Source organism: Balaenoptera acutorostrata, chromosome 9, assembly GCF_949987535.1.
Source record: "Balaenoptera acutorostrata chromosome 9, mBalAcu1.1, whole genome shotgun sequence".
Classification (NCBI taxonomy): domain Eukaryota; kingdom Metazoa; phylum Chordata; class Mammalia; order Artiodactyla; family Balaenopteridae; genus Balaenoptera; species Balaenoptera acutorostrata.
In genome coordinates this window covers 3142861-3162391 of record NC_080072.1, presented here as the reverse complement: position 1 = coordinate 3162391, position 19531 = coordinate 3142861, and the positions used below count along the sequence as shown (strand labels likewise).

The window sequence follows — 19531 nt, the reverse complement described above, 5'->3', positions numbered from 1 at the left end:
ACGGGGGGAGGGGGAGACACGGGGGGCAGGGGGGAGACACGGGGGGCAGGGGGGAGACACGGGGGGCAGGGGGGAGACACGGGGGGGAGGGGGAGACACGGGGGGCAGGGGGGAGACACGGGGGCAGGGGGGAGATACGGGGTGGAGGGGGAGACACGGGGGGCAGGGGGGAGACACGGGGGGCAGGGGGGAGACAGCGCCTTTGCCGCAAGGGGCTGAGCGTCAGCAGGGGTCTCCTCCCCGGCTCCCAGGCCAGGGGACAGTGAGTCCTGGCAACCAAGGGGACTCAGTCCCTCGGCAACAGGGAGGTGTCCCTTGGGGCCACTCCACCTGAACTCAAGGGTTCAGAAGAGGCTTGGGGTCAGCAGAGGGCGTGCGCTCCAGGGGGGCACCCCACACCAGGCTCAGAAGGCCTCCTCTCCCCAGACCGCCACAAGCAGTGCTTGGATCTCCCCCGATGCACCTGCCGTATCTGCACTGAGCGATGGCCAGGTGGGCCCACCACACGAGGCTGCTAGGAGGATCAGTGAGGGAAAACAGACAAAGCTCCCCTTCCCTGCCTCCCGCCGGCTCTGTCACTGAAGCTTTGATGGCAGTTATCACCTCTGCATCTGACCATCTCCATGCCCCCATCCCTGGTTGGGGGTGCAGTAGTAGGTGCTCGGAAGTGCCTGATGCGTTAAACCCCAATAAGAGACTGCAGGTTGTCCTACCAAGGAGGTCACAAATGGGCCGCACGGACACTCCTGGACAGGATGTGCGGCTGCAGCAGACACCAGGGGCGATGAGCGGAAGGGCAGGTGGGCCCATGAGTTGGTCCCCAAGCACCAGAAGGGGAGATGACTCTGAGGGCAGCAGGGTAAGGCAAGTGGGCTTCTCCCCCAGGGGAGAGGGCAGGTCAAAGTCCAGAGAAAAGATAAGGATGGACCATGCTGATGGTGGCTGGGGCAGGGCAGAGGGTAAGCAGCACAGCTGGGGCTGCCAGACCTGACTCCCAGCTGCTGGTTAGCTGCAGAAGCAGCTGCTATGCCCAGAGCTTGGGAACCACATGAGGAGCCCAACTTCTCAGGGAACCCCCTCCCACACACACAGTGGAACTGCTGCCGGGAGCCCCAGGACCCCACTGTGCATAATCAACAGCAATCAGCAAGGAGACTGTGTCCAACCTGAAAACTTGATCCTCAGGAGAAATCCATCCAGCTGCCCATCTCTCCACCCACCCACCCATCCATCATCCATCCAACCGTCCACTGACTCACCTATCCATCCATACACCCATCCATCCATCATGCACCGGACCACCCATCCATCATCCAGCCATCCATTCACCTATCCATCTATCCACCCATCCACTCACTTATCCATCCATCCATCCATCTTACCACTTATACAAACATTATGTATTCACTCATCCATCCAAATTTCAAAAGAACCCTGCCGGAAGCCCAGCTGATCACTTACTACCAGATGTTGGATAAGTCAGTTAACCACTGGAAGCCTCAGTTTCCCCACGTGATAAGAGGGGATGATCTGGAGAGACCTGAGAGTGAGTCAGCAGGAACCACTCTGCACAGGTGTGTGAACACTCAACACGTCTGCTTCACTCTCTGCTTCAACTGGAAAGTGGGTGACAAGATGCATGTGTCAGCCAGCTGGGTTCAGCCGGCACCAGAGTGGGTCACTGGGCAGAGAAGTCAAAGCGAACAAAGCTCCGGTCTGGGAGTTCTGTTCCTTGAGCCGCTTTGCAGACGGTCAGCTCCCGAACTCATCGGTCCAAGCCCGGAAAGGCTTTGTCTAAGAACAGGAAGAAATTGGTCCTTGAAGACCAGAGTGCGTCTACGGTTCTAGGTACCAGCAGTGACGTGTGGTCCACACGAACGCTGAAGCATCTTCTCGTTCCAGGTTAATGTGAGCCTTGCAAAGTGCCGTTTCACGAGTGGAAAAATGGAGGCTCCGTAAATAGTGACCTGGGCGCAGAGATACAGAGCCGACCTCACGTCCCGGCTCCCCGATCCCAGCTCAGGGCTCCCTGCACGCTCCCTGCTCTGTGCGGTGACGAACCAGGTGACCATGACCTCCCTTGCCCCGTTTTATGAAATGCACCCTCTGCTGGGCCCTGCTCGCCCGTGGCAGCCCTCGACGGCAGCAGGGGGCACAGCCCCCCAGCGGCTCCAGGTTGGCAGTGCCGTCCGCTCTTGGAGGCCAGGCTGGGCCCGTCCTGCCTGCACAGCGAGGATGGGTCTGAAGTTTCCTCCACCCCAGACTGTCCACACTCTCCTTGTGTTCCGTCCAAGAACAGCCAGGAGGAATTCCAACTGCGTTGTTTTGGTGTGAGGGCTACATCACTGAATTCTCAATATCAGAAAACTGCTCGGCCGCGGGTGACCTGAACATTTCCCAGCTATCCTGGATGAACAGGGACCTGCCTGCACATGGAACTTTCTCCGTTCGCTCCTTCGTCAGCCACTTACACATCCATCCGCTCCTTCACCGGGCAAGTATTTAGTGGGTCTGCCGACACCCATGGACTTGAGACAGACTTGAGCCTCATGGGGGAGAAGTACAAGTTGACAAGATGCTTTTCTGTGTGTCCGATGGGTCAGCACAGAGGCTGGGGTGATGGGGAGAGGGCGTGGGCTGCGCGAAAGGCTCTGCTGGGACGTTTGGGGCAAACGTGATGCCACAGAGACCAGGGGCATGACTGGAGGGGCGCTGGGTCACCCTAGCTGGGCTGGAGACGGGGAGCCCTGTGTCCAGAGTGGTGGCAGAATCACAGATATGCAGAAGCAGAATCTCCCAGAGCTGGGGACCTGCTAGAAATCGGGGTGTCATCCAGGTTCCAGACTCACGTGGGATGGGTGGAAGGAGGCTGCTGGAGGGTTACCTGCTGGCGGCTCTGGCACAGGGTGGCGTTTCCAACACAGAGGTCCCAAGCCCTGACCCCGCTGACAGCTGTGTCTTAAGCGTGGAAGCTCAGACTCCACGTCACCCCCTGTACCATCAGCGCTGTTTCCTCCTCTGCCTTCGGGCTGGGAAGAAATGCCAGAGCTCTCAGCCCGCACATCGCCCCGTGCGCCGTGGCGCCCTCCTGGGCTTCTGGGTTGCGTGCCCAGCCTCCGTGGCTCTGGTGCCAGCACCCCACATGCCACAGCCTCCCCGCAAGGTCCTGAGGAGGTGCTTCGGGGATGGACAATCATTAGATGTCCTGTCCTGCTGGGGTGGCCAGTGTGCACAGGGGCTTTTGTGGACTCCAGAGAAGTGGGACCCCACCCCCGTGATCTCAGAAGCGTGCCCGTCTCAGAGCCCCCGCACTGTCCAGCTGCCCCGACACACTCCAGGACGGCCCCAGGCCACCGGCGTTGGGATTCTGCCTGTTTGCAAACCCAAGGCTCCAGGCGGCAGGGCGTGGGCACCTAGAGCCCCCAAGGGATGGGGAATAGTCTGGAATGTGCGTCCTTCCCTATACCTTCCCACACTCTGCTCCAGTCACACAGGACCCCTTGCGGCAGGGCGTGGGCACCTAGAGCCCCCGAGGGATGGGGAATAGTCTGGAATGTGCGTCCTTCCCTATACCTTCCCACACTCTGCTCCAGTCACACAGGACCCCTTGCGGCAGGGCGTGGGCACCTAGAGCCCCCGAGGGATGGGGAATAGTCTGGAATGTGCGTCCTTCCCTATACCTTCCCACACTCTGCTCCGGTCACACAGGACCCCTTGCCTCTCCCAGATGCCTGGCTGGCCCGTTTCTCCACCTCCGGAGACCCCCTCCTCCGTGAGGGCCCCTCGTCTCCCCCAGGGAGGTCCGAGCCCTGACTTGTGTGAGCTCTGCCTCTGGGGGAGTCTCTTGGGGGCTCCCTGTCCTCGACCACGTCACCCCCGGGGCTGACACGCTTCCCGCCCTCATTTCTGGGGTGCTCGCCTCTGCACAGTGAGCGCCCGTCACAGGCCGGTCATTCATGCGTTTATGCCACCCGCTGAGAGAGCAAACACTGAACGTCCCCGGTGCGGAAGGACAGCAAGTGACAGGCAAGGGCAGCCCGTGTGGTGCCCGGACCCGATTCCTCAGCAGGCCGGATGCACCTGCTGCCCTGGGGTACCCCCCTCACCTGGCCCCGTCTACCCGCCAGGCGGCCAGCTCCTCGTGGACCCCCTACTCCTGACGTCCGGGTGACATGCCATTAGCACCCGGGGTCGGGCAGCGGGCAGGGTGGCGGGGAGCAGCCCGACTCCACCCCTGCCCTGTCTGCTGACCCCCTCCCCCTTTCTGGGTCAGGACGGGCACATGGCGGGGAGCAGCGCCACAGTTCCCACCGAGGAAACCAGGTCCCTGTGCCGCTGGGGGAGCACAGCTCTGGCATCCTGGTCCCTGTGTCCCCACGAGGCGGGACAAGGGTGGAGGTGGACAGGCGTGAGCCAGAGGGACCCCACAGCGCCCTGTCACCCCCCGAGTCTGCCCAGATGGGGGCATATCCCCTGGAAGGGGTGTGCAGGGCGGGGTGGATGCCCACTGACCCAGACCCTTCGGGGCCCCCTGCTCTGCCCATAGAGCCGAGTTCAGGGAAACGAAAGCAACTTGGTTGAGAGACAGACTTTGGGAGCCCTTCCAGCTCAGCCCCTGCCCACGGGGGAGGTGGGTGCATAGGACACACAGCCAGCCAGCCTCCCTGCCTGAACTCAGCAGGCTTTTCTCTCTGCCGAGCCGAACCCAGCCTGGAACCGCTCCTTTGATGGGAGGGTGGCCGGCACGCCCCCTGGTGCCGGTGAGGCCAGGGCAGCCCTCAGGACTAGCCGCCCGGGCTTTGCAGAAATACGTCAAGAGCTGGTCCCAACCTGGCGAGAACAGGGCAGCTGGGAGGGATCCTAGGAGGACCCGCACTCCTCTCCACACTCAGGCGGTGGGTGATGGGACCACCCAGCGAAACCCCTTCTCAGGCCGGTTCTTAGCAACGTGGACCAGCCATGCCAGTGCGCGCCACTAGAGGGCGACTCAGGCAGGCGCGTGCAGAGCCTCCAGGTGAGGCAGGGCACCGGGACGGGCTGCAGGCAGACGGGTTCCCGTCCGTTCTGGACCCTCTTCCCTCTTCTAATTTGCACTCAGGTTGGCTGGCTATCGAGGGCTGGCTCCACGTGGGAGGCTGCCCTGGCCCACAGCGCAGAGCCCAGGCCCGGGAGGAAGCTGCTCGGCCAGGGCTGGCAGGAGCCCAGGGATGGGTGTGCGGGGCTTGGGCGGCTGGGGAGGCCTCGGCCCCATCTCGTCAAGCCTACACCTGAGGGTTTGGCCCGAGGCCGGTTCTGGCCACGTGGAGGTGCCCATCACCCTCCTGGCTGAGGCTTCTGGGGCCTCAGGTGGGCGTTTACGGGCTCTGCCTGAGAGGGGGCGCTGAGCGGTCAGAATTCCCCGTGGGCAGCGAGAGAGGCAGGAGGGGGTGAGGTGGGGTGGGCAGCCGGGGGGAAACCCCGCCAGATGCTCAAGACGCTGGGACTCCCTCGACCTGGCTCACCTGACGCCCTCCACGTCCCCTGCCCCTTACTCTGCCCAAGCCGCAGCCGTCACCAGGATGACCTCCTCTGCAGCGGTCAGAGGGCCTTCCAAGATGCCCTTTACAATGATGACACTAAGGCAGCCAACACTTCCGTGGAACTTACACGGGTCTCAGCACGTGGCGGGTGCCACCTTCCGCATCATCCTCGTCCCGAACCTATTAGGCCCCTTTTACATACGAGAAAACGGAGGCACAGAATGGTTACGTGACTTGCCTCAAGTCACACAGCAGGTAGGAGGCAGAGCTGGATGCAACTGGCGGTTTGGCAGCTACCCACTGAGACAGGATCCGCAGACAGAGGGGTGCGCGTGGAGCTGGGGCTCTCCCCTCCATGACTGGGGAGTATCCCAACCCACCTCCGGGTTCTGTGATAACCAGAAAGCGCTCTGGGGGCACCTGGGCAGCCCCGAGGCTGGGAGCCGTGCCCTCCCTGCAAGGGTCCCCGTCTGTCCCAGGAAAGGGCTGGGCTCTGAGCTGTGAAGACAGAGACGGGATGGAGGGTTCAGCTGCCTCCTGGGCCCCCACAAGGCCCAGGGGCTGTGCTGCGGTACCCTGAGCGCAGGCACCCCGTCACTGGGGCTGCGCGTACGGCCGTGTCCACGCCTGAGCACAGGTGTGAAAGCAGAGAGCCTGCGTGTGGCTCAAATGCCACCATTATCCTGGCGACCATGGGGAGCCAGGGTGCCTGGCAGGTCCCTTTTGTGACATGGGAGTCTCGGGGGCAGGACCCCAGCAACTCAAGGAGCTCCTGTCAGGGCGTAGCTGCTGTCACTGACGAGTGAGCAGATCCTGAGCCAGGCGGGCCCCCCACCTGACAGGGCCAGGCTGGCTTTGAAGGGGTGGGGAGGGAAGGAGGCCGGGAAATGGCAGCGAAGGCAGGGCCGACAGTCAGGACCACACGGCAAGGTGGGTGCTGGCAGGGCCGGGACAGTTCACCCTGATGGGGACAGGCAGATGGTCCGGTGTCGGCACTGAAAGTCCCACATCCGGGGCGAAGCACAGCCTGGGTGACAGGGAACGGGCCTGGCCATACGCCTGGCCTTGGGCTGGACACAGATTTGAGCTGCATCTCAGGGTCACCATGCACCGAGCACTTATTACATATGAGGACCGCCATGAAGCCACTCGTTCAGTCTAGAGAGCCACCAGGGAGCTGTTTCTTTATGATCCTCATGTTATAGTCACCGAAGGCGAAGCACAAAGCGTTAAGTGGCCCAGGAGGAGTCCAGGTGTGTTCTCGGGAAGCCCCGGCAGCAAGCACTCAGGACAGGCTGGAGCTGTGACCGTCTCACACACACGCACACCACACACACACGTGCACACATGGACACACGAGTGCACACACACAGATGCACATACAGACACACAAGTCCATGCATACAGGCACACCATCACACATGAACACACATAAGTGCACACACACACGCAAACACCCAGACACACAAATGCACGCACACACACATGCGTGCATATCCGGACACACGTGCACACATGGACGTGCAAGTGCACACACACAGGCACACAAGTCCACGCATACACACCATCACACAAATGCACACACACACACAAACACAAATGCACACACGGACACAAAGACACACGGACACACAAGTGTGCGCACACACACACACACACACACACACACACACCCCACAGGACATCAGGGACAATCAGACGGGGTCCCTGCAACACGCCAGCTGCTGTCCTCTCTGCACAGCAATATTTCATTTGCAGCTTTTGCAAGTCCCTGGCCACCCTGCCTTCGGTATCTTATTAGATTTTGTACTGGAGGAAGGGGACACACTCTCTTCAAAATTATAGTCATAATTCCAGCTAACGGTGTGAAGTGGAATTTGAGGCCTCGGGGGAACCCTTTAATTTAGCTTTACGCCGCTCGGCAGCACCTGGGACTTCTCCCTTGGGGTGACTCAGAGAGAGAATCTAGACCAGAGAAAGGATGGGCTCTCGGGTGTGAGAATGAGACTCCAGGGGGGAAGTGCGGGTGGGCTCCAGCGCCGATGTGGGCCGCGGGGCGCTGGCACCGAGAAGGGGCCAGGGAACCGGGGTCACCACAGGCCCGCTCTCCCCACGCCCTCACGGCTGCAGCCCGGACACCTGGCCTGCTGCCTCCGGTCACAGCACTCGGCCCGCTCCCAGGACCACGTGAAGCACTGAGCCCCCCACCCGGTCTGAGCCCGGCCGCCTCCCTGACATCCCCGATTGGAGCTGGGGGGCGTGGCATCGGGAGTGACCACGGCAGGCCAGACTCACCGCAGGAAGGCGTGGTGAGCCCAAGTGAACCGGGCACGGTGGGATGGGGAACCGGGTCACCAGGCAGAAGGCCGGACCAAAGGGGGCATTCAACCCTCACCAGAAACACCACGCCGGGCAGGACACACCGGTGGGCCAGCTCTCCCTGGGCCACCACGGGTGAGGACAGAGTTCAAGGAGGACAACCCTCCTGACCTGCCCCAGCTACATGACCCGGCCTCAGTGCTCTCATCTGGGAAATGGGAGGCTGCAGGGTCCTCTGTGGGGAACGAGCCAGGTGGGCTGAGGTGCACGGAGCAGTGCGTGGGTCCACGTGAGATTGCAGAGGCGGCGACGGGGTCGGAAAGGGTCACTGCTTTGGCTGCTTCAACCAGCACTGAGGCCCCAGTAACGAGCCCACCCCCAGGGAGTCTCATCCTGGCCTGACAAACTCTGAAGGCCACGTGAGGAGGTGGATAGTGTGCCCGGGAGCTGGAGCTCTGGGTGGGAATGCAGCCCCCCTGACCGCTGGGGAGACAGGGCAATCAGGGGAGCGCCCGCGGCCCGAGTGAGATGCCCGAGGGGGGTCCATGCTCTGGCCTACGCTGGCCTTGTCTCCTCGTCTGGAAAGAGGACGGAATGGGGTTCCTGCCCCCTGGGCTGCTTCGGAGTCTTCCGAGACACTCCCCCTGCCCCTGCCTCGCGGGCAGACACGAGAGGACCAGCCGGGGCTGTTATTGAGTCTGGTGTGGGGGTCGTCAGGCTCCAGCACATGGACGTGGTCCCCTCGGAGCCTCACCTGTGCCAGGGTTTCTGGTGGCTACGAATGTGAGGGCTCATTCTGGCTAAGGTGCGTTGACAGTAAACATGGCCCCTGGAGGAACAACCGACAGAGGAATGGATAAAGAAGATGTGGTATACACACAATGGAATATTACTCAGCCATAAAAAAGAATGAAATCATGCCATCTGCAGCTACATGGATGGACCTAGAGATGGTCACACTAAGTGAAATCAGTCAGAGAGAGAAAGACGGATACTGTATGTTATCATTTATATGTGGGATAAGATGTGGTATCCATACAATGGAATATTACTCAGCCATAAAAAAGAATGAAATCATGCCATTTGCAGCTACACGGATGGACCTAGAGATGGTCACACTAAGTGAAATCAGTCAGAGAGAGAAAGACGGATACTGTATGTTATCATTTATAAGTGGGATCTGAAATACGGCACAAACGAACCTATCTGTGAAGCAGAAACAGACTCATGGACATAGAGAACAGACTCGTGGTTGACGGGGGGGAGGGGTGGGGGAGGGAAGGACTGGGAGTTTGGGGTCAGCAGATGCAAACTATTATACATAGGACGGATGAACAACAAGGTCCTCCTATATAGCGCAGGGAACTGTATCTAATCCCCTGGGATAAAGCATAATGGAAAAGAGCACGCAAAAAGAATATATACATGTACAACTGAGTCGCTCTGTGGTACAGCAGAAATTAATACAACATTGTAAATCAACTGTACGTCAATAAAACAAACAAAGAAACAAAGAAAAAAGTGTCCGCTGGAGGAGCCCTCAGCCCAGGGCAGGCTGGGGCCCTTAGCTCCCTGTCTGTCCACACTTCACTGTTGAGACCCAGAAGCCAATGCACAGGGAAAGGAGACGGGCTCCAAACACCAGCAGCAGCCCAGGCCACCCCGGCTGCTCTCAGGTGATGGTCTGAGCCAGGGCAGTTGGCAGAATTTTGGTTTTCAAGTGTTCTTAACATCCGGGTTGGAATGAAACAGGTGTTCTGCTCAACCTCTGGCCCCGCCCTGAGTTCTAGAATCCAGGGCCTCCGAGCAAGGAGGTCTCCCTCTCCCTGGTCCCCACGGGAGCCCACCCACCCGGCCACTCCTTACCCGACGTGCCAGGGCTGCCAGGGCCTCTTGCCATCCTCGCCGGTGCCGCCCAGCCTGTTGAGCGAGGGGGATCGGCTGCGGGGCCCGGGGACGTAGCTCCCGAGGGTCTTCCCAGCCCCGTCGGGCCTGCTGGGCACCTGCTGCGGCAGCTGGGGCGAGAGGCTGCGGTGGGGGCTGGCCGAGCGGACGGCCCAGTCAGGCGCGCTGGCATTGAGGTTGTTGTCGCTGTTGGAACGCAGCAGGACCCGGGGGGCGGCCAGCGTGCTGGGGAGCCGTCGCCTGCGGTTGGAGTACGCCGGGGCCTCTCGGAAGGGCACTGCGTCGGAGAGAACGCGAGAGGCGGGTGAGGGCACGTCCGGCACCGTCATCGAGGACCCCAGCCACCAAGGACACGGACACTGTGAGTTCTGCACCGATCCCCCCATGGGACCCCGCCATGTGCAGAACTCACCCCGACACAGGAGCAGAGATGGGTGGAGACCAAGAGAGGCTTCCTTCCACGGAGGCTCAAGCCAGCACTTGAGATGGAAGGGACACAGGGTCCGACTTCCATCCGGGCGCCCAGGCCCTCAACAGCTCAGAGACCGTGTAAGGACGGGCCGCCCCGTCGCACATGACAGTCAGGACCCTGAGGCAGCCATGGAGTTCCTCCTCGCCACGACCTGAACTGAGCCCCTGTGTGTGCTGGATGGTGTCCCCCCACCAAACCCCTATGTTGAAGTCCTAACCCCTGGGACCTCAAAATGTGCCTGTATTTGGAGATGGGGGTCTTTAAAGAGGTGATGAAGGTAAAATGAGGTCACTAGGGTGGGTCCTAATCCCACAGGACTGGTGTTCTTATAAGAAGAGGAGGTCAGGACACAGACACACACAGAGGGACGACCCCATGAGGACACAGGGAGAAGACGGCCATCTACACGCTGAGGAGAGAGGCCTCAGGAGGGACCAGCCCTGCCCACACCTGGATCTCAGATTCCAGCCTCCAGGACTGGAGACAGGGATTGTCTGCGGTTTGAGCCGCCCAGACGCCCACAGCCCCCGGCTCTACTGGTGGGAATCAGTCTGTCCCAACCCCCACTGGGCTCCTTTCTCTACCCATCAAACCAGGACCTGGCTGCGTGAGACAGGAGGGGGTTGACAAGCCTCACCATGCTTCTTACAAAGTTCTAGACCAGAGGCAAGGCCCTCACTCTGTGAGATCAGTACACCCAGGGACTTGGAATGAGGACACTGCCCGCGGGAACCGTGAGGGCCGGAATCCACACGGCCGGTGCCCTGGGCCAGAAACATAAAGTGTCCTTTCCAAGAAGAAGCGTCTAAAGAAATGTAAGCCTCTGGGTTGCAAGGGAAGCGACATGCCAATTCCGGCAGCAAAGGACACGGACCTCCTTCGAGCTGGCTGCCCCAGGCCGAGGCCCAATACACGAGGTTGTGCACACTTTGGCCAGAAGCCTGGGCTGCCGGTCTGCAAACCCGACCACAGGGCCACGGGAAACACACACCCTCCGGGAGGGCTGATCTGGACCTGGGGAAGCCAGCATCTCAGAGAACAGCACCAGCAGTTCAGGACGGAGTCCTGCACGATCCACCACCCCAGCTGCCCAAAGTCAGAGGTGGTGAAGTTCGTCATGGAAACCAAGTATAGCAGCCCCCTGCTGCCAGCCCCTCCCATGCTGGAGGGCAGGGCTGACGGGGACAGAGGTGGTGCTGGCAGGGCTCACGGGGGACAGAGGTGGTGCTGGCAGGGCTCATGGGGGACAGAGGTGGTGCTGGCAGAGCTCATGGGGACAGAGATGGTGCTGGCAGGGCTCACAGGGGACAGAGATGGTGCTGGCAGGGCTCATGGGGGACAGAGGTGGTGCTGGCAGGGCTCATGGGGGACAGAGGTGGTGCTGGCAGAGCTCATGGGGACAGAGATGGTGCTGGCAGGGCTGACGGGGACAGAGGTGGTGCTGGCAGAGTGCACTGGGAAAGAGGTGGTGCTGGCAGGGCTCACAGAGGACAGAGATGGTGCTGGCAGGGCTCACAGGGGACAGAGATGGTGCTGGCAGGGCTCATGGGGGACAGAGGTGGTGCTGGCAGGGCTGACAGGGACAGAGGTGGTGCTGGCAGAGCTCCACTGAGACAGCTGTGACCAAGTGCACCCCTTTGTCACCTCCCTGGGATGCAGGGCAGTCCTGGGAAAGCAGAGATGCGGCCAACCCAGGGAAACCACACAGAAATGTCACATGGTTTCCCGAGGACGCACACTCAGAATCCACATCTGGCTCCTACAGTCGTGAGAACTTGGAAATGACCCACCGGGGAGGTCACGCTCTTTCCAGCCACACCCTCATGCCAACCTGCTTCCTCTGAAGGCTGTCTGTCAGGGCAAGAGACACTATCACTTGCATCCTCAAAGCAAAGGAACTCTTCAAAGCCTGGCGGGGAGGGAGATGGAGTAGGAAAGGCGTGCTCCGTGGACCCCTGTCTCCAGGGCCCAAGAGGCTGCCTTCTCCAGGGGTCGGCCCACCGAGGAATCAGCCCAGACCTTACCCCACCTCCTAGTAAAAATCTCAATTTTGGGAAAAGTGCCGGGTTTGTGTTTGCTGGTCACCAGGGAGAACCTCATCCATGTCACTCCCTCTGTCAGTGTCGGATGGAGGCCAGAAGACTTCTGGAACGACAGAGGGTGATCTGAGCCCCGCCCGGCAGAGGAGTGGGAGGGGAGGAAGACCTTGCAAAGGACGGCGGTTCCTGGATCTCCGAGAGCAGTGAAGCTCTCCATTCACAGAGCCCGCTGGCTGCAGGACCACAGCACCAGGAGGAAGACAGCCTCTCAGGCAGACGCTGGGGGTAGAGCCCCCTCGGCTTCCTGGCTCATTCTCCGCGCCCCCCACCCGAGGACAGGCCCGGGGGACCGGGGGGAGGGGGGAGGGGTCACGCCAGCTCAAAGGGGACACCCCGAGACCAGGAAACGCCCACACTCCATGACACGAACTTGGGCCGAGCCTCCCAGCTTCCCTGACCCTACGGCCAATTCTATTTTTCTGACCAATGTAACTGGGTACATACAGTACTAACGCCCTTGACAGAAAGTGATGGAACTTGGGGGGGAGTCCTGCCAATGACTAAGAAAGACTTACAAGGGAAGAAAAATCGAGGGAAGAAGAGAACAGAATGAACAGAAAACCATACCCCCAGCTGAAACACTCATGCTGTGCACAGATTACAAAGATCAAAGTCCCAGAAGGTGAATCTGGGTTCATCATGTAAGCAAACGAGCACAGACAAAGTCTGTCTTTTCTAAACATTCCCAAGAACCAGGCGGAAGAGGTCTTTCTGAGAATGGTGACAATTCACATGGGGCAGCTGCCCTTGGAAGATTAAGGGATAAAAGAGCTGGGACTTTTGCAAATACACTCTGCCCTGAGGAGCCATTGAGTTGCTCGGATGGAATCGCCTAGGTGACATCAGGGTGAACATTCTAATGAAAATTATCTCGCTTAATTATCAAGATTCACATTAAATTTGTTTCCTGTGCGGTGTAATTGGAAATTTCTTCCATGTTTATTTTATGGCTTGGGCTGGGAAATATCTTCCTAATCCCTCTAAACTCATGTCTTCATAAACCTCCTGATTTCATAAAACAAGAGCTCCCTGTCTGACAAATTAACTGGAACCAGCCGTGGAAATGTTGGGGGTTTTTGTGTGAAAAGGGTTAGAAATAACTCTTTTCCTGTCTGAAAATAATTAATATTCCACCCAACTGTTTCCTTCTTTCAGGCAATCTGCAAACTCTAAGTGGGTGGATATTTTCTTAGCTGTCTTCCATGCATTTACTTATACGTTTCTTTTCCACAATACAAATCACACAAGGTATGCAAAAAGCAGATGCACTTTTAAAGTCTACCGCGTTGCATTTCCCATCCGCTCCCTGAAACTGCAACCCCGGGGACGGCCAAGGACAGCCGAGCGGTGGTTTTGAAAGCGTCCACCCGGCCGGGGCGGCCAGCAGTGTCCTGACCTTCCTTACTCCTGCCCAAGTGCTCAATATCCTCCAGGTAGCGGACAGACTAGAGTCAAACTTCCTATTTTCCCCAGGACTTAGTTCCTAAACTGCCCTCTGGAAGCACCAGGGATGCACATGCCACAATTCTGCAAAGGGGCTGGAGACTTAGGAAAAAAAAAAACCAGCAAAAAACCCCCGGCACCTTCAAGTGGGTTAAAATTCCAGACCAACTGCAACAAAGCCCTATCGCCCACCAGAGGTAATTATTCCCTTCCATGACGGGAATGAACAACCAGCAATTTTAGGAGGAACGGGAGGCCCCAGCTTCCCCGGAGAATCAGTAAGAAACGGCTCATTCCCGTGCACCACACACCCTACAGCTCGTTCCTTACCTTCCTTCTTGGTGAAGGCATTTAACAAAGACTTCATTTTCCCTCCGACTTCGGCAGTGGTCCGCTCATTATATAACCTTCTCGGATGGGAGGAAGGGGAGGAGGGCTGCCGGGCCCCTGGGCTCCGGAGCGGCTTGGACCCGGGGAGCGGTGGCGGGCCTCTGGGCACTGCCGGCTCCCGAGCACAGCTGGGCAGGCCAGACCCAGCATGCTGGTGACAAAGCCCACCCCATATTCTGCCTGTCAGCTGGGAGCCAACTGTGCGTAGACTGGGGCTGCTCTCAAAGCCCGCGGCCGCTCCCCGCGCCCGTCATGTGAGCGGTGCTACCCTGCTTTTGTGATCAGTGCCTCGGGGAGGAGGGTCAGCAGCGCACGCAGAAGGCATCGGTGAGCCGGAGCCCCCCCCCCCCCCGCGACGATCCAAGGACCCTCCGGCTGGGGCTCGGGCCACTCCCGCTCAGAGGCGCCCGGGGCTACACAGCATGCAGGGTGCTTCGCTGATTTTCATTTTAAAGAAGAAGCCAAGTGCTCTCGAATGCCGGTTGTCCGCCAGCTGACGTGGGGAGCCAGTTGAGGAGATAAAACATCCCGGTTCCAGATAAGCCGCACGCCAGACCCGTGTTAACTGGGCGGCCGATGCCAGCCCTCTGGAATTTCTGAACATGACCCAGATTTCCGCCGGCAAGAATCACACACAAGGACCCATTACTTCTCTGGCTCCCCGCCCCTCCCCCTTGGAGGTAATGACCCTGGAGAAAACAGGATTTCCACCCACCCTCTTTTTTTTTGAAACAAAAGAGAGATAAAACAAACTGCAGCCCAGCCACGGCTTGCCCTAATTCCAGGCAGTTGATAAAAATGAGCGTTTTCAGAGCCACGTTGCACATTTCTTACAGAGGTCCGGGAGACACAGGGAGAGGCGACAGGGAGAAAGTTCTGCCCTGCAGGAAACACAAAGGGAGGGGCCGTGGCTGGCGAGCCCCACGGCAGGTGGGACGGGGTTATTTCTACACAAGGAGAAAGGTCTTTCCGAAAACTAAACAGAGCATCCCAGGGAGCGGGCTCTGCCACCCGACGCATCTGCTGCTGGGGCTGTAATTAAGTGTGTGTTTTTTTGGTTGCTAAGAGAACTGCTTCTGAAATTCGAAAAAAAAAAAAAAAAAGAGTGAGCTAGAGAGAGAAAGATGGGATGAGATGAGGAAAAGCAACGGGAGCCTGTAAGTTGAATTCCATATGGTCGACATGCTTTGTGTCAACAAAAATGGCAGCGTAAGAAGCTCTGGGAGCATCTCCTCACGGGATGCCCAGGCTGGCGGGACGTCTCACCCAATGGTCTCTCCAGGGTGGCGAGAATGGAGACTGGGTGCCCTGTACCAGCCGAGCATTTGAGCACCGTCCTCCTTGCACTCCCACGACGCCCCATCACACAGCTCGGAGCTGCCTTCAAACCCCGCCCCAGGTGACCCTCCCCCGCCATGCCAGAGCCCAGGCCATTTCTGGGACCTGCCCCAGGAGACATTCGGCCGCTGGTGCAGTTTATCAACAAAGACCCCACGACCTGCCCCTCACCACTCACGTCCCTGGGGGACAGAGGTGGCGCTGGCACAGCTGGATGTCCTTGGACCTTGGTGCAAGGCTGAAAAGCTTCCAGAAGCATCTCTCTCGGATGCAGAAAGCGTCACCAACAAGGACACAGCTGCTTCCACTTGGGGAGCCTGCAGCTCTGCCACCGGGTTTATTCGCCAGGGGTCTTCAAGGTGGGGATGTCTAGCTTATCGGGGGTGTGTTGGCTGTCTGCCCCGGCTGGGACAGGATGCCACAGTGACGGTGAAACTAGGGACGTCCCCCGGAGGCCGGGGCGCTGCTGTGTGGGTCCCGAGCACTCGCCCCGCCCAGGAAACCCTCTGGGGAGTGGGCGGCTCTGTGGTGCTCAGCCCTCCCTCCATCTGCTAGTGATCGATGCTGTCCCAAAGCGTGGGCCTCCTCCCGCACCAAGTCCCCGCCACAATCTTTGTTCTGGCGCTGCCACCTTTGCTGTCAGCAGAGAGTGCCTGTGTTCCGGGGTTGATGGGCGGCGACCCCGCCGAAGGCCAGAGGTGCCGGGCCATCGCCGGCTCCCCCGCTGTGGACCTGGGGTGGAGCCCTTGCCCCCGCGCTGGGAGCAGAACCCGAGATGCCCAAAGAGCATTTACACGTGGCCCAGGTGGGACAGCCCCCGGCCCGCTGCCCCGTCACTGTGTTCGGAGTGACCTTCGTGGTGCGTTTGTCCACAAGTAGGAGCAGAGTCTGGAAACCATGGGGCCCTCCCGGCTGCCCACCCAAGAGGTGAGCCTTGCTGAGACAGACCCTGTAACCAGGAAACAGGCTGGCTGGCCCCGGGCAGAGGGGCAGGCGGGGCTCTCCATCACCCCTCACCCCCCGCCCAGGGTCCACGTCCCATCGCGCGTGTGGACCCGAGCTGTGCGGGCCCAGGGGATGCAGCAGTGGTCAGGACAGAGAAGATTCTGGCCCCCTCCCAGGCTGCATGAGGGGCGGGGTGGGGGCATAAGAGCAGACTTTGGACATAACAGAATTTGAGGAACCCCAGGAAACACCCCTTAGCCAAAGGATTCCCATTCCAGACACCTTCAGTTCTTCTAATAAGCAGACAACTCTTCCAATCACCCTTCCAGGAATCTGAGCAAACAATTCACCAAGACTAGGAGCCAGAGCTTAGGTTCATGTGCAGACCTACTGTGTGCCCGGCCCCACGGACCAGGCTCTGCCCCACAGAAATCCTGCCGGGGTTTGGGGAGGAGGTGGTCCGTTCCTGACTTCACCCACCTCGCCCATGTAAAACCTCCTCGCCACTGGCAGGCATGCTCTCCTTGAATACTTCCAGCAACAGGGAGCTCACTACCTGTGTGCTGGCTCTGCACGCATGTGCACCAGTCTCCTTTCCTGTCACACAGACAACACGCCCGCACCTGCCACATACTAATTGGAAGAGAAAGCCGAGGCAGTCGAAGCACAGGCTTCATCCCAACAAATAAAGTAGGTTTGGAGGTGTCGGAGCCCAGCCCAAAGATGGCTAAGCTTTCCTCCCATCAACTCCTAGACCCTTTCTTCCTACACGGGGTCCTTCACGGAGCATCCAAAGTGACTATCAGAGGCTGTGCTGGTCACATTCCTGCGGACTGAGGTTTGGTTTCAAATGGATTTCATTCCAAACGAGGGGGAGGAGGGAGAAGAAGAATTCTGGGTCCGAGCTGGGCTGGGGTGAGGCGGGTGGCAGGTGGCAGGGGGTGGGGACCAGGACGCTACCTGGTGAATCTGTCCACCTGCTCACCCACCCACCCACCTCAAAGGATAAGTGAGCATCTTTTGAGTTGGGGCCTGTTTGAAAGACATAACGGCAGGAGGAGGGATTAGATGGAGGCCCCCCAAATCAGATAGCTTCCAGGAAGGAAGAAGGTCACCCCAGAATGAACCCCAAGCTGTCAGCCTTCTGGCCTGGCCCTTTAGCATCACCTCAGCCCCACCCAGCCCGAGTCCAGTGCCAGGCCCTCGGCAAGAAGTAATAAATAAACGATGCGCGACACGGCCCCGCCCTCCCGTCCACCCCATGCCCCCCCCTACCCCGACCTGCACAGCTTTGGCCTCTGTGCCCCATGCCCCACCTCGCTCTGACCGCCTCCCAAACCCTCGCTGTCTAAGCCCTTCATCTGCCACGTCTTTTGACAACTGCCTGATAACAGGCTGAAAATAATTTCATTTTTTCTATAAAAAAGGCTCTTCGCACCTCAGAACATTTCAAGACGCTCTGAAGTCCTGGCAGGGAGGAAGCGCCAGGTGTTATAAACAAGCCTGGTGAGAGTCTGCGGGGCCGGTGGGTCTCAGGAACGTCGCCTGCTCGGCGTGGACAATCAGCCCACCTCTGCTCGCCGTGCCAGCTGGCGGGGAAAGAGCCCGATGAGGGAAAGTGGACCAGCATCTGATTTAGGGGCCGGCTCTGTGTCTTACTGCTTGGCGGCCATGGGCTGGTCAGGCATAACCCAACGCATTCCCAGTGTTGGCTGTGGGATCGCATAAGTCGTGTTTAGAGCACAAAAAGGGGGACGTCAGCCTTCTGGGGTCGAGTCCCAGCCCCTTTACCTCCCAGCTCTGTGACCCGGGAAAGCCACGATAAATCTCCGTACATTCTTTTCCTCTTCTATCAGTGAGGATGTGAATGGTGTCGCCACATAGGAGGTGAGGATCAAATCAATACCTGTACCAGTGCCTGGACTTGAAGGTGGCCATGGCTAAATGGGCAACTGCTAAATAAATACATTTAACTAAAAAAAAAAAAATCTGTGAGTGAATACCAAGTCAATCTACCCGGCCCCCACCCTGCCCCTGTGTCTATGATAAGCCCTCCGAGGGCCCTCAGAATGCACTTACATGGCCTCTTTGGGTGCCGCCTCCTCCAGGAAGTCTCCCGGATGGATCCAGTTACTGGAGAGACCCCACCCCCACCCTGCCCCACCCAGGGCCGCCAGGCCAGCAGTCCACCCTGGGGACTTTCCCGGCTCCAGGGAACATCAAGCTTCCTGAAGCCAGGTCTAGGGTCCAGCTCCCCTATCGTCCTGCAAACGGGGTGTGCTCCCACTGCTGTGGACGTGAGTGAATGAATGAACCGGAAAAGAGGGAGGTGGCGAGTCCAGCTTCTACTTTGTTCTGAGTGTCCCCAGGCCCTTCTCCAGGCCCACCAAGCTGGTCTCCTTGGTTGTACTGAAATCGCCTCCCTTCTCTGCCCCATCCTACCTCCATCCGCCCCCATGTCCGCCCAGGCCCTGCCCGATCCTCGGAGGCTCAGCTGCCCTGCTGGGCACCAGAGAAGGAACGGCCCTGCAGGGCTCTCTCCCGGTGCCCACGGGCAGGCGCTCTGGACATCGGTCAGGCCAGTGTCCTCAGTGTCCTTGCTGTGTCTGCAGAGTCCCCACCCCCCGTCCTGCCTGTCTGGGGGTCGGGGGAGCTGGGGCTCATTCTTTCAGCTTTTGCGCTGCTGCCGGGGCTCCAGGCGACCCGAGGCACGGCCAAGGCTCTGGTTCAGGAGGAGCAACGCCACGGGGCCAGCGGGCGTGGACCCGGCTCAGGGCGGTGCCGGCTGCATGCAGCGGCCACACGTGGGCTGGTTACCAGGCTGGCCACACAGCCCCCAAGCCTGGCTCTCTGGCCCCCTTGGCACGCTGAGAGCCACCAAAATCCTTTGGGACCTTCCTTTTCTTCATCAGCAGCCAGAGGGATCTCTTCAGTAAGACCCTGGCTGACCAGCTGGCGGGGCTGGGGCTGAGGTTGGGGTTGGGGCTGGGATGTGAATGTCTCCAAGGCCCTGAAATCCCAGAGATAGTGGCTGTTTCCCTTCTCTTTCCAAGCGGCCTGGGGATTCACTCAGGCCCCGCCTCCTGTTTGTGGGGGTGGGT

At 59.4% G+C, this 19531-nt stretch overlaps 1 protein-coding gene across 5 annotated transcripts in view; it reads right to left on the bottom strand.

The window, feature by feature from the left end:
- The window catches only part of SHANK2 (SH3 and multiple ankyrin repeat domains 2), a 473760-nt gene that overhangs the window by 194876 nt on the left and 259353 nt on the right, over positions 1-19531 (bottom strand). For 4 of the 5 annotated variants that reach the window (XM_057553698.1, XM_057553701.1, XM_057553700.1 and 1 more), the window contains one exon: positions 9705-10020. In XM_057553698.1, coding sequence (XP_057409681.1) covers positions 9705-10020 — 316 coding nt within the window. Of the gene's footprint in view, positions 1-9704; positions 10021-14087; positions 14689-19531 lie in introns of those variants that run through there. The other variant, XM_057553702.1, reaches the window with a different exon arrangement.